The 14,312-nt window shown below is 39.7% G+C and overlaps 1 protein-coding gene across 1 annotated transcript; it reads right to left on the bottom strand.

Moving 5' to 3' along the window:
* Positions 1–301: 301 nt before the first annotated feature.
* Positions 302–12,656, bottom strand: LOC118247925 (carbonic anhydrase 3-like). The gene is made up of 7 exons (XM_035546352.1): positions 12,611–12,656; positions 11,976–12,173; positions 6,539–6,657; positions 5,642–5,734; positions 4,653–4,718; positions 4,326–4,481; positions 302–421 (listed from the first exon to the last, which is right to left on the bottom strand). Exons 1-7 carry the CDS (start codon positions 12,654–12,656, stop codon positions 302–304), a joined length of 798 nt encoding a protein of 265 aa, XP_035402245.1.
* Positions 12,657–14,312: the final 1,656 nt, after the last annotated feature.

The following is a 14,312-nucleotide window of genomic DNA, read 5'->3' as shown; positions in this document are numbered from 1 at the left end:
GCAATAGGAAATGCTTTTATAGTTGTTAGTAGCATCTTCTTTTGTCCTTCATACTAATACCAAAAGCTAATTTCAAAGCAGTAATGAAGAGCCAAACAGATTTTCTATTTCCAGTTTAATGATAGGATTTTCCTATGTAAATTTTGCCCTCTGAAAGTGAAATTCCCTTTTTACAACTCAATGTTTCAGCCTCCAAACATACAGCTGGAGTTCCGTCTAAATGTAACAAATAACCCAAAACAAGACCATCTTCTAGTTCTAGAGGTCACCTCACTCAGGAAAAACCAACCTGAACCAGGTCCTAAAGGAATGATGCGCTCACCATCCTGAAATACCGAGGCTGAGTTGGGCGCCAGTTATCGACCAGGGGGAGATCAGGTTCGTTCTCAGCATTCTTGGATAAGCTACGGAGCTTTGCCATCTGCAGGAGAGCAATATCGAAGTGTCATGACAGAAATCCCTGAGGATCAAATCCACAGCCCAACAGTTAAACCAAGGAGGCTCACCCAGCCCCAGAAGCTGGGGAGAAAACCTCCTTCAAAGTTGTGAGGATGTCCTTCACACCATCACCACAAGAACTGTACTCACCTTTTTCTAGCACTGATATTCTTAGAAATAGTCATGAAACAAAACAACGGGTCCTATGTGAACAGGATTGTGAGAAGTTAAGTACCATCACTTATGTGTTGTCTACAGAACTGTGTACAGCTACAGAAATAGTAAGAAGTCCTCGGAATATGTGAATAGAGTAGCCTATGTCCTAATAAACTTCTACTCTAACCCTGCCTTAACATCTGATTGTTAAGCAGCCACTGGAGTTGAAAGGTGTTAAGGCTAAATTTTAAACTAAATTATAAACTAATTGTTCACTTCTGTTGTGGGTCTGTAGCAGAGGATAAATTCTGCTGCAGTAACAGAAAAAATTCATTACTAGTGACAGGAATAAATCTGGATGATGACTTGGTCAAGTTTTCAGACAGTTTGTAAATGGTGTCTGCAGCTTCACCCTTTTTAGTCATTTTTCAAATCAAGGTATATTTCTGTTGAGGCATGCTGTAAAAATTTTGCCCATCCTCTTCAAAACTGCATAATGGTCTTCCTCTACAACTTTCAGATTTTCAAAGGAAGCAAAACACACCCACTCACAGATACATTATATTCATTTGCTGCCACTGCTGTGCATGACAATAGATAGGAAGCATATCAGCTGTGATTCAGACACTTGACATTTCACGTTCTGAATGGCTTACTGTGAAGAGGATTGCATACATTTTTCTGTGCATACACTTAAAAATGTAACCCCATGTGTGGCACACATCAAATTGGCTCATAACTGCCTTCAGTACTCTGATGTACCTACCTTATATAGTACTGAGTTCAAGCCCAGTGGAACTGGAACTTCTGTCTGGGCTGTAAAAACTGTGTTCACAGTGACTATACTCATTCCAGTTTACGGACTGAGCTAGCTCACACATCTCAACGCTGCTCTTCACTCTGTGGCTCAGAAAAGCCAACCATCTCAGTTTGCCTGACAAATGATATGTGAGGGTCACATTCCTCATCAGCATAATGTGCATCAGCTGGATTATTCATCTGAAACTGAGTTCCAGATTTCAGATGAGGAACAATTTGTATGAGAACTGTGAGAGATAAAAATAGTTCATCAGTTTTGGTAATGCTGAAAAAGTACTGTTAGAGAAGAGACTGATGCTTTTTGCTTTGTGGAAGACACCCTACACTGAGTTAAAATAAATAAATAAATACATACATACATATATCCAGGCTATAACTACATAAAGGTGAAAAAAATCAGTCTGTAATTGGATAGAGGAATTCCACAGTTAAGTTCCTATCCTTTCATTAAATGTAACCTGAGCAGCTAGGCCACCCTCTGTACATCTCAGAGATTTCTGGCGAATTGATTTTTCCTACAGAGTACTGATTACCAGTGCCTGCACTTATCCTTGTGGCTAATATGCTACTACCATCTGGCTGCAAAAGCATCCAAGTGATCCAAATGCATATGCACTTCAAATAAGCACTGTTAACAGGGCTGTGATGGTGGTACACCTTCTAGGATTAGAAATAATTGGTAACATGATCCTTTCCTATGAATGCATTATTCAGACTGCAGACACTCTGGAGTAAGGCAAGTCTTTCTATTGCACTTGCATACAGCACTTCACATACAGTGCTAATTCTGGCTGAAAAGAATTATCTCAGGAGCCAATGTCCCATCTATATGTCAAAACTTCCTTTTTACCTTAGATGCTCCATTTTTTCTGCAGTAGGGTCAGTTAGAGATCTGCCTATATGTCTCCCAAGACTCACTAACTTCAGATAAGCTGAAAAAAGACCATAACCCAAATTCAGTGGTGATCAGAAACTCTTCTCATGAAGCTGGATCAATGATGTGATCGGATATTCCTTGCAAAACACATTTTAAATCAGAGATGCTCAGTAAGGACTACACCTTCCCTAACAAAATTTGTAGTTGATCTTCTATAATATAAATCTCTAAGCAGATTTATTTTGTAGAAACCAGCCAGAGCCAGTATTTTTCCACACAAGTACCAGCTTCAAAGTATCCCATATATTTTAATTTTTGGATGGGCAGAGAAACAGGAGGCAGATCAAATCCACAAGATGTGGAAAATTAAGCCGTAAGTTATATGAATACATTACCATATTTCACCCCTTGCCAGCTAAGGTTCACATCATACCTGAGTTCTATTATTTGAAAGATAAAGAGCCACATAAATGCAAAGTAGTAGCAAACAGATTTTTTTTGAGATACATGGACATCAGTGAATACAATGAAATGTCTTATCACCCTGAGGACCTAAGATGAAAAGTTATGTGTCCATATATAACACCTACTTAACATGTCAGTCACTTGATTAATGTTCATTTTCTCACTGTGGAGTCTTGAAATTGGTGATATCATATCATTACAGTCTGCTAAACAGAGGAATAATCTCAGATGAGAAAACTGACTTGTGTGGTATTAGTCACTGGCTGAAATGTGATGAAAGAAAGAATTCAAATTTCTACAAACGGGACGGGGGGGGAATGAACATTAACAAGAAACACCGCTTCATAGTAAATGACCAGAGAAGGCTTTCAAGTTAATGCGAAATTATAGTTTTCTGATGCTTCTCCTCTTTGTAACAATACAAGCATGAGTATCAAGCAGGTAACACAACACTTCCATAACTTCCTTGGGTACCTGAGATCATCCAGAAGGTGGGGCTGACAGATTCAACAAACCTATCAAATTTATATTCTGATAAAACATGTTTTTGAAAGAAGCATACCATAAAACACATTTACACAGTAAAATGTTCAAAAAGTTGGAAATGCCAAGCTGCATTAGATGAGTTCTGTGGACTCTGGCTTCACTCAGTGCAACATAGTTATGGTACCTGTTTATTATTAGTCTGACCCACTGCATTTTGTTGCATATGGTCACTTTTTCATAGCAGCTTTATTTTGTAATTTTTCCAGTGATTGCCCTCAAACATCATGAAAAACAATAAGGCTTTACCTAAGGAAGCTTGAGAGAACATAAATGATTGAAAAAATCCTGCATAATCAAAGTTGTTGGTGCGAACCCAACAATAACCTTCAGCCAAATGTTTCAGTGTTCTGATTTAAATGGCTGCAGAACACAGGTTAATGGTTAGAGCTTTCCTACAGTGGGTCTGGGTTTTGAGCTCTGTGTAAAATAAAGTGTATGAGCCACATCCAGATCCACCCTTAACTACTAGCAAGAGTTAATACCATGGGAACACAGAGACAAGAACAGAAAGAGAACTACCTCTTTTCTTTAGCTGATGTCACAAGGGATCTCTTGCCCATGAGAGCAAGAACTCTCATAAATAGTAACTACTGCTTGCTACCAGTCCTGCAGCTATAAACTCTTACCAACTACACTGTGTTCTGACCTTACTGATTTATAAAGGTCTCTGATGTTTGTTGATTTGAACAACCTTTCTGACATGGGCTGGGAAACAATCAGTTGTTCCCAGTAGAGGAATAGTAATTGGAGAATGTTAATGCAGAAGTCATACAGAGACAGATAAGGAGGTGGGTCTAATAGGTTGATTGCATATATTAGGTTGTAGGCTGCAGTCTTTTGAAGATTTTTGCAGATTCCCTATGAATCCCCAAGATAGTTTCTAAGGCATTCAGTTCTTTACTGTCTTTTTAATCAAGCAATTTCTCACAGAATCCAGTAAGCATTTTCATTATCAAAAGATAAGATCAGTTTACTACATGTAACTAAAAAGAGGTGGGTAAAATATCATCTAATTGAAGTTTACCTGGTCTGAGCTGACTATGATAGGCTCTCTAAGAATAATCCAAGTGATGCACTCTTCACAAGGTGGAGTAGTGAAAGAACCATGGTATGTCCAGTAGTCACGAGATTTAGGGAAAAGAATTGAAGGATCGAAGTTTTGAAAAGGAGCTTCTTTCCCCTTAAAACAAACAAACAACATTTTCAACAGCTCTAATTAAGATTAAGTAAAGATTTAGCTCTGACATAGAATTTGAAAACTATGAAGTCATGCCTCTTGATGTTTTTTGTCCTGAGAATTCCCAACAATCAACAAAAAACAAACAAACCAAAAAAACTCCACCATCGTTACCTTTGTTTTGATGGCATTTATTTCTTCAAGAATTCTCTTCATCTCTGGTTTAGGAGTTTTCCCTACCTGTGAGGAAGAAAGCATGAGCAAACCAGAGTTCTGATGATCAGTTCTCTCTTTTCTGATATTTTAAATATGTGCATCCAAACATATATTAACTATAAAATTATAATACAACAACCCAACCTGTCACTCCTACCAGCTGAGTAAGATACGTATGCCATCTGTACCTTCTGTACCTTCTCTCTGTACCCTAACAGGTATTATGACCCAAATGAGGAAATTACATCAGTAGAGAAACCCAGCATCACAGGTAATTTCCTATTATCATTATTCCTATTGACAGTGAATTTTAGCCTAAGAAAGACCACCAACTCTCCAGACTCAAGTACAAACTTTGGAAAAAGTTTCATTCTAGTTTAAAATCACGACTTCATGGTCAGATCTATTGTTTGCAATTGCTGATCTCAACACAGATGTCCCTCTATCTCTGGTGAATATTGATTAAACAAGAAATAACAAAGGCTGGTATTTCAGGCTAAGACTGCATGCCCCGAAAAAGGATTTTTAAAAAGGATTAGTCCATTTTGCCTAGTAGAAAGCTCATGAAAAGCCTAGGAGATGTATCTGTCCCTGAAATCAGTCCATGACTAGCACAAAAACCAACTGATTGCTATTGGTCCAAGGGCTACTATTGATATTGTGTCCCTAAAGCAGGGAAAAATGCATCTGAATTTACAGTTGCCACCAGCCACATGGTGACACTACAGCCGCTGGGACAAGTGTGTGGAGTATTGAACACCATTGGAAATATCATGACTCATGCTCTATAACTTGAAAAGCACGCATTATTGAAAGTCAAGCCCTTCAACGTGGTATAATCCATAGAAAATATAGAAAAAAAACTCAAAATGTTTTGCTTTTTAACCCTGCAAGAAGAGGAATGTGTACAGTTGGAGTACAGAGAAGGAATACATGCTTCTACTTACTTGCAAAAAAATGGCCAAAACAGCTATACCATCTGTTCTTCTCACAGCATCAAGGTAATTACTGTATTTTGGATTCCAGTGTAACAAATGTAGCTGGAAACAAAGAAAAACAAACAAAGAGATCCATTATTGAATCGCAAACCATTAGAGGCTGAATTTAGAGTTCTTCATGTTTATGTGAAAGTTTGGGGCCATAAAGAATGAGGATTAAGCCTTCAAAAAAATTAGACCACAATTCCTACATGAATTATACAAGTCATATTACCATTTAGACTACTATTTTGCTTTAAAATCAACTACAAACATCTCAGTGTTAAAAGAAGTCTCATCTTAAAGACGAGGAACATAGACAAGATGTTTAAGTAGGCAGGCAGAACACACAATTCAGAAGTGATCTACCAATATGTAATTAATTTCCATTTAGTTTTCAAATTACAGTAACTCTAGTAAAGAATTTATAGAAATGTATGCTCTGTATATTATTAATCTACACTCCTCATCTTCCCTTACCATCCTAAAGGTAGAAAATTAATGTAAGGCATTCCTTCTCTTTTCTGTGGCTACAATCTGACACTTTAGCCATAATACTATATCTTCAGAAAAGCATTTTAGTAAGTTTCCATTGCTTCTCAGTAATTCAGTCTTGATGCCCTCTGTTTCAAGCTACAATGGCTTGAAAACATGGAAACTTTTGTTGCACATAAAATTTTTATTTTATTATACAGTAAGAATTACATCAGTGCAATTCACATTTATAAGAATCTATAGAAGAAAATGTCACAGATAGATAAAGATAATAGAACTATTTGAAATGCTGACAAATGACAGTTCTTGTCCCCCTGAACAATAATGAAAATCCTACTTTATAACATATTTTAAAGAAGCAGTGAGTCTTACCTCTCCTGCATATCTCACTCCATTCACAACATGCTCAGAGCCATGGTCATCAGATGAACCCCAATGAAAGTGAAGTTGACGCAGCCTGTAGACTCCTGGAAGTGGCCCACCTCTCAACACTGCAATTGATAATCTGCATCAGCATTAGACTCAGGTATTTTTCTTTCTTTTTTTTTGTTATGAAATATACATTTAAAATATTTACATACAGTTACTGTACAGAGCTCCTACATCCTCAGAGCACTGCATACCTCTTGGATATCTGCAAGAGCACTTCAGGCTACTGTTTTCAGCTACATCCACTCACAGGCAGCTGAAAATGCATGCCTGGCTTCCATAATAGTCAACTGAGACCACTGTTTTAATTAATTTACATAAATGTGAGCATCTGAGCTATGCCTATCTACACAGGGCTGGCAGATATGATACAGGATCTGTAGGAGAACTGTACATTTGTAAAGCTGTATCTGGAGGCAAAGTGATTTACATCAGGTCATCAAAAATGACATGAGATACCTATGTTTGGGTAACTGAATTAAGCCCCTAATCAGAACAGTCAAGCCTCTGAAGTAATTCTGCTTGCCTTAAGTAGACACTCCGCAGATGGTGACCTGAATTGCTCTCCAGAATCCACTGATTCCATGTGATTCCATCTCTACTGGCTAGGCCTATATTAAAAAAACACGAGACACCTAAATTTAATATTTACCTATATGAAAGCACACAAAAATAGCCATGATTAAGATCAGCTACTGAAATGCTGGATGTTAAAGAAATTCCTGCAAAATTCTACAGATTGCATCTGTTACAGCAGATGATGACTTCTTTGTTTAAAAAGCTACAAAAATACTGATGCTGCTTCTGCTATAATGGCTGCTCCCTCTGGCTGTGGAAGAAGGGAGCAAATGAGCCAGAAAAGGAATCACTGAGAATGCAAACTCTTCCTAAAGAAAAGTTCAGCCTGTGACAAGCAATAGCCTGCACTCTAGATAATCTTAGCATTTTTACACAGCAGATGAAGGCAGTGTATTTGAAAGGAGCTCACAATAAAAAGGAAAGAACTTCTCAACATTCACCAAATACTAATAAGTATTCAATTCTCATTCACTTTTTTTGGAGATAGAAGTGAATACACATTCCTATAAACCATTCAGCAGTTCTCAGGAACAGGTTTTTGTACAGTAAAGAAAAATATCCTTAAATCTGAAAAGATAAAGGATGAAATCCTTGATCACCTCGAGAAACAAAGTACTAAGGACATCAAGAATATTCTTTAATGAATATTAAGAGCAAGCTGCTACTCTCAAATACCTTTTACTTGTTCCCACAGTCATTCAGTACCACAGCTGGTGCAGACACAGTAACAGTAGTAGCTGACAAGGCCATCGATTCTCCATTAAAATAGATCTTTAAGATCAAATAATCCAGTTTAAGGTAAAAACGTGTCATTATTTCCACAGATGGGCCATCAGCAGACAATTGGGCATTAGGTGAAGCTCTGCATCACCTCATGCCAACACATTCCTGCTTCACTCATCTATAAATAGGCAGTGGATTTTGCTTAGCAATCTTTCAGCAGATAGAATGATGCAAAGACTAAGATGCCTCTAAACCAATATCTCCCAAAACTTTTTTTTGTTGTTTTGTTTTTTAATTTAATTGCAAGTGTGTAGTATAATAACTAGAAAATATATGACATGACAGTAAGTAGAAATTATGGGACTCCCTCAGAATAACAGGGCCTAACTGCAGGAAAGTGCACCACCAGCCCAAGAAAGCAAGGGAGAAAAGAATTCAGCACTTTTTAGTGCCTACAGGACCCTTATCATTGCAAACTCTCGTCCTACTGCTCTTTTTATCTGGGCTTGCACACTGACCCTCACCAGTGCCTGCTACCAGGCACTGCAAAACACTAACAAAAGTGTTGTGTCAGTCTGAAGCACTTGCTCAAATTCTGTCTCGCTAAAGTAGGACTGGCAAAGTTATGCCAACACAACTGTCTTCCCTGCTGGCTGTGAAGGCGTACCTTGAAAGTCAAATGGAAAAACAGAGAGAACCAAGCAGAGTCATGAAGTGAGTTGTGTTTATAAACACAAGAAAAATTAACTGCTCCTACAAGATTTACAACCCTTGCGTGCTGCCGCATCCATAAAATGAACTGGTAAACCACAGTGAAATTAAATTAGTAAGGTATCACTGCTTGACAACTGAAAAAGATGCATCACCTTTGTTATGCTTTGTAACAGCATATATGCTGCTTTATAACAGAATGTAACAGTGTAAAAACTACAGCTTTGTAATGCCAGTGACAAATTTTAGCCATTATTAAATCCTCTGCTCAAACAGGATCTCAGTTATTAAACACACTGACTAATTGCAGGGGTCAAATGTGTTTGCTAAAAGCTTTCTGAACATACTTCCACATTTCTCATTGAAATTTTCCTTGAGTAAACAGTGAATAGATATGCAGAAGAATTGCTCTTGTTCATATTTGAACTTTGTGCTCTTCAGGGGACAGACAGGGAAAAAGAGAAGTCCCTGAGGAGTTCTGCCAGTCTGCCAGAGACCTTTACTTGACTGCAACACCCCCATTTCAGCTCTGTGCTTCTGGATCAGAGCCTGCTCTCAGTGAGCTCCCACATCCTCGTGATCTCAGGTAGGGCTGGCATCCCCGTCTCCAGGGGCAGAAAGCTGCCAACCCACTTCATAACCATAGCCTCAGAAGGCCCTTGACTGTCCAAGCATTTGTACCACCAACAATAGCATGTGAGTCCAAAGTTTATAGAAACTCAGCTCCTAAATCCCCCGCACCCAAGCTCTGTAGTGCTCCTTAACACTATACCTTCCTGCAGACACCACAAATGATAAATGTGCTAAGTACCAAAGGAAAAACTTTGCTGCCTTTAGAAGTACGCAGTATAGCCATGAAGTATAGTGGTAGGCAGCATAGCTACTGGGGTACACAAGCACAGGGATTTAGCTGTGCTATTCCTGTAATGCCCACCGACTTCTTCAAAATTCAAGATTCTGCAAAAAACATCAGGGTAGCCTTATAAAAAAGTGTGCCTGCACTGAGGTACTGCATAATTTATAAATAACTGGAGATAAACTCCCCAATTGCTTGTATTGGAGTAGCTACAAAGATAACAGCAACAGGGCCCTTTACAATATAAAAGGTGAATTACATTGGATTATACTATTCCCAGAAACTTCTCTCCAATAATTTGAGTTTAAGAAACTGTCCAAAAGATGAATATTCAAAGCTTTTCTGGCAGAGAAGACACGATAGAAGTAAAACTCAGAGAGATGCGTAGTAATTTGTTTTATCATCTTTGCAATCTACTAAGCAATTAGGGAATGTTTACATCTACTTCATCTATCACTATTAAAAACCTAGATGTAACTACAGATACAAGTATGACCACTGTAACTGAAAAAGTTATGAAAACAAAGAAAGCCTTTAGTTTTCTGGCTAACTCAGAAATACTTCAGCTAAAGTGATAGATAAATAGATAGGTAGATAGAATGGTTTTGTTCCAAAGGAATAAAAACTTCATTTTGATGTTATTGCTATTATATATATTACGCAGCAAGTGGTTTCTTTACACAGAAAATAAGTCACTATACATATCCAAGAAGCTTCAAACTTGCTCAAGTCAGTAGGAGTATGCACAGTGGAATTTGTCCTGCAATTAGCATTATATCAGAGAAGGAACACCACCCACAGACTCTACAGACAATGGTATAACACAAAAAGGCATAACAATAAACACTGAATGTTTCTTGCCTTCAAAGAGTTGAGAAATACACCTACTTTTTTTTTCCAGTGAGTCACTTTTTATTTCTGAGATCAGAACACAACAGATACTGTGCAATTTATCTGAAAAAAATTCAGAAAGTTTCAAACCTTTCTTCTCTTTGTAGCCACAGCTTTGCATCTGTGTTATACATTGCTGTACCTGGATACTCCCTATCATGCACAATCTGAGTAATTATAACAATAACTGACAGTAATGCAAGAGATGCAACCGTTGATATATAGAATCATAGATCTGATGCTGTTCCAACAAATAAAAGAGACGGTTAAAAAAAAGTAAGCAATGGTCATGGAGGTCTTCCCATATGCCACAGCATTAAACATAAGTAAAGACAGGTAGCTATCTGACACTAAGAATAATATTTTTATACAAATAACACTAAATATTACTACTTTGCTAGAAAGGTAATCAAACTCTTGATGGCGTAGTCATTTGTGACTTTTGATAGTGTATTACCTAGTCCATTACACACATTTTGATACTCAGTTTTTATGAAACCCAAGTCATTTAATCTAAACTAAATTAGTTCATGTAGGTATTTAAGACCAACAAACCTATAAGCAAAATTCTGCTTAGTAATTATAGCAGTCAATCCTAGTTATATTATAATGAAGCTTATACTGTAGTTAAATTAGTCTGTTCAGTGTAGAAGATTGACTTTTTAATACTTTACTGAAATTGACATTCCTTTTTCCTTTTCTTACCATTTCATGTGCTATAAATAATAACACAATTCTGTTGACCTTGATATAAGAATAAAGAACGAGGTATGCATTTGATTTTTCCCTTTTATCTTAGTACTAATGCCATTTCATACTTTAATGGGATGTTTTCCCTTTGAAATATAGCCAACAGTGTCAACATGAAACTTCAATGGTTATGCCAACGCAAACTAAATACTTCTAGCACCTGTTGAACAGAACAGACACATCTTTTCAAAATACATATCCCCACTAACTCTTAAAAGCTCTGCATTATATATGCAGCACATTACTTCTTGTATTAACTGTGAGTGATGAGATAAAAGATTCTGGACATTAAAATATTTTGGACATTGAAACTGAAATACTGGAATTTCTTATCCTCATTAAGACAAAATTTTATGAATGTCAAAGTGAGTTTTAACTGATTAAATAAAGTGACTTAGTGGCGATATCTGGTTCAATACTTCATTTACCAGAAATTACATGGGTACAGTTTTCCAGTATTGTGACTTCAGCCATATACATAGTTTCAGATGTTCTGCTGGTCATGTCAAATAGCCTCAAATGGATTTCAGTCCTCATAGGCAAAGCCTGGACTGCATGGGCCCCTGGAAAGCAACACAACAGCACTGTGGCGAGTGCAGAAATTTACCCTTCACTTTAATTCATGCTGCAACAAGCTTATCTGCAGTCCTCTCCATTCCCTAGGATTTTAGGCATGGACTTTAAAAGTAGTCACAGGCCTTTCCCACCAGTTGTGCAGGGCACTGGGGTCACAGTATCCTGTATGTGCCATGCAGGTGCTACATAAAGACCTCCTTACAGCCATGAGCATTCAGAGCACTCTGCCTTTCACACAATTTGAGAAATATTTGCTAATATACCATAACAGCTCAAGGTAAAAACGTAACTAACCTGATCTATCGAAAGAATCATCAAATACAATTCTGCAGGTTTTCCCATTATTGAGGATGGTCTTCGCTGCACCAGGGTCATAACTAGCGAACCACGGCAGGAGGGAGCGATCATAATGCACTTCTTTGTTATTGATTTCAATAGGTGACTGATGGCGCCCTTTGGCAATAGGGTAATTTTTGTGCCACTGCTCTGGTCCTAGAAAAAAATACAGAGAAATATCATGAAAACCTTTTCCAGCTAGGTATGAGTTGCACTTGTTTCACAACAAATGCAAGTTTGTCTTTGCCGTGCTATGGAACATAAATAAAATGTATTAGCAAGTGGGTTGCTAATCACCTGGCTGTTAGTCATGGCCTGTCAAGAGCTGTGTAACAAACAATTAGCTCATTCCAGCTGGGATATTACACACCACAAGTTATTCAGCTGAACCCAAACCCACACAGCACCCCCCAGATCTCACGTAGCAGGTGCCTGACAACACACCAGGGGAAGAAACGAAAGGTGTGTGCTCAAAGCCCGGCAGTGGCTAGAAACGCGACGGGGTACACCCAGGTGGTGACCCAGATGGGACACCTAGCCTCGGCCCCAGGCACCCCACTGCAGAGCAAAGCCGGTACCGGACAGGAGCTCACCGTTGTCGCTGTCGTAGCCCCAGGGGTAATAGTTGGGGTTGATCATGGTGCCGCTACCTCACCCCAGCCCCTCCCGGCGGCTCTGGCAAGACAGTGGCCGGGCCTGACGGCGGCTTTTTATACCCTGCCGCCAGCTCCATGCCCGTCCCCGCCGAGAAGGACAGCGGGGCCCCGGGGCGGGGAGAGCCGCGCTCCCTCGCACCGCCCGCCACCGCCCCGCCGTGAAGGAGCACGGGGGGATGGCGGCTGGGGATCCGCTGTGTGGGGAGGCTCCGATGTGTGGGGAGCACGGAGGGGATGGCGGTGCGGGGGCTCCCGGCCGTCCTGGGTGGGGCACGGGGGCTGGAGCACACCGAGGCGGTGCTGGGAAGGGCTGCTGAGAGGACGGCTCTGCTGCCGTCTGCCCCAGCTCTGAGTGGGATGTGGAAACGTGTGAAGGAGCTACAGGGCTGCCAGAGCAAGCAGTCCAGTTTCTTCACAAATTTGGACTTTCCTCGGGCTGAGGCTGAGGAGTGTTACGGGTTCTGTTGCCACAGTTCTCATCCTTACACAGGAGAACACCTGTGCACACCCTTCACCTGTGCACAGCCAATACAGACCTGCCCCAGATGCTCTGCCATGGTGCCACTTGCCCTCGTGTTTCTCCGAGGTTGCTGGGCTTTGTGTGGTCTTATCTGGAAAGCCCACTTGCCGTGAGACTGCCTCAGGTTAGATCAGGCTGGGTGTCTCCTGAGGGGACCGCGTTAGCAACATGTTTCCCACTCGATCCACAGTGCAGCACCGGTTTGGAGGTCATCTGGGGATGAGGCACTGTGTCTGACAGCTTCTGGGTGCAAATGGTTATCACAGATTCACACCCTTCCCTATAAAATTTCCACATATACAATTGGAATCCAGTGTTGCTCCCTGTCTCCCACTGTTGTCATAAACACCTTCCCCACAAAAACTGTGGTGTCGGTTGTCCCTGGCCTTTAAAAAGGTGCTGCTTCCTACTGCAAGGATTCTTGGAAAGTGGAAATCATCCTAGCTGAAGATCCAGCTCCTGACTGCTGCAAATAAAGTCTCCATTATCGAATTAAGCATAGGATCTGTTTGTTTTGCTTCTGTTCTCTTTTCATTTAGCAGGGTGTTATGCATCAAAGTGCACTTAAAATTGTAAGCATACATGTTAGCATGTGCATGTTCCTTATCTGACACGCATGTGACGCGCATAACTCAAATAACTTCTGAAAAATATTTGTTATTCTGTCACATGGGGAATTATTAGGTGAGGTAGATACAGACGCTGTTGTAAAATGGGTGACAGACTAACTGGGCAGAAGAAAAGATATTGGACTGAAAGGTGAACTCCTGTGGTTTATGCTTTAGTTGACTTTCTGAATAACAAGAAGTGGAATTATCTTAATAAGTAGTAATGAAGTAGGGAAAAAGTACAAGTCCATCAAAGAAAAATGCAGATGGCACAGGTTGTAAGCGTGGGGTTGTCATATGGAAAAGTCCAGTACCCCTGAACACTGTGTAAGCTACAGTGGATGAAATTCAGTAGCAGAAAGTGAAACACAATGGTCCTGAATCATGGTCTTGGCTGACAGGTTTGTTTGTTTGTTTGTTTGTTTCTGATCCGAAGTGGAAGTGAAAGAGAAGGGGGAAGAGTGGGATTTGTTGGACATACAATGTCAGTAAACATGGTCAGGGACTGCTC

This window comes from Cygnus atratus, chromosome 2 (genome assembly GCF_013377495.2).
Source record: "Cygnus atratus isolate AKBS03 ecotype Queensland, Australia chromosome 2, CAtr_DNAZoo_HiC_assembly, whole genome shotgun sequence".
Lineage (NCBI taxonomy): Eukaryota > Metazoa > Chordata > Aves > Anseriformes > Anatidae > Cygnus > Cygnus atratus.
Note: the sequence above shows the minus strand (reverse complement) of the source record. Positions and strands in the feature narration are given on the sequence as shown.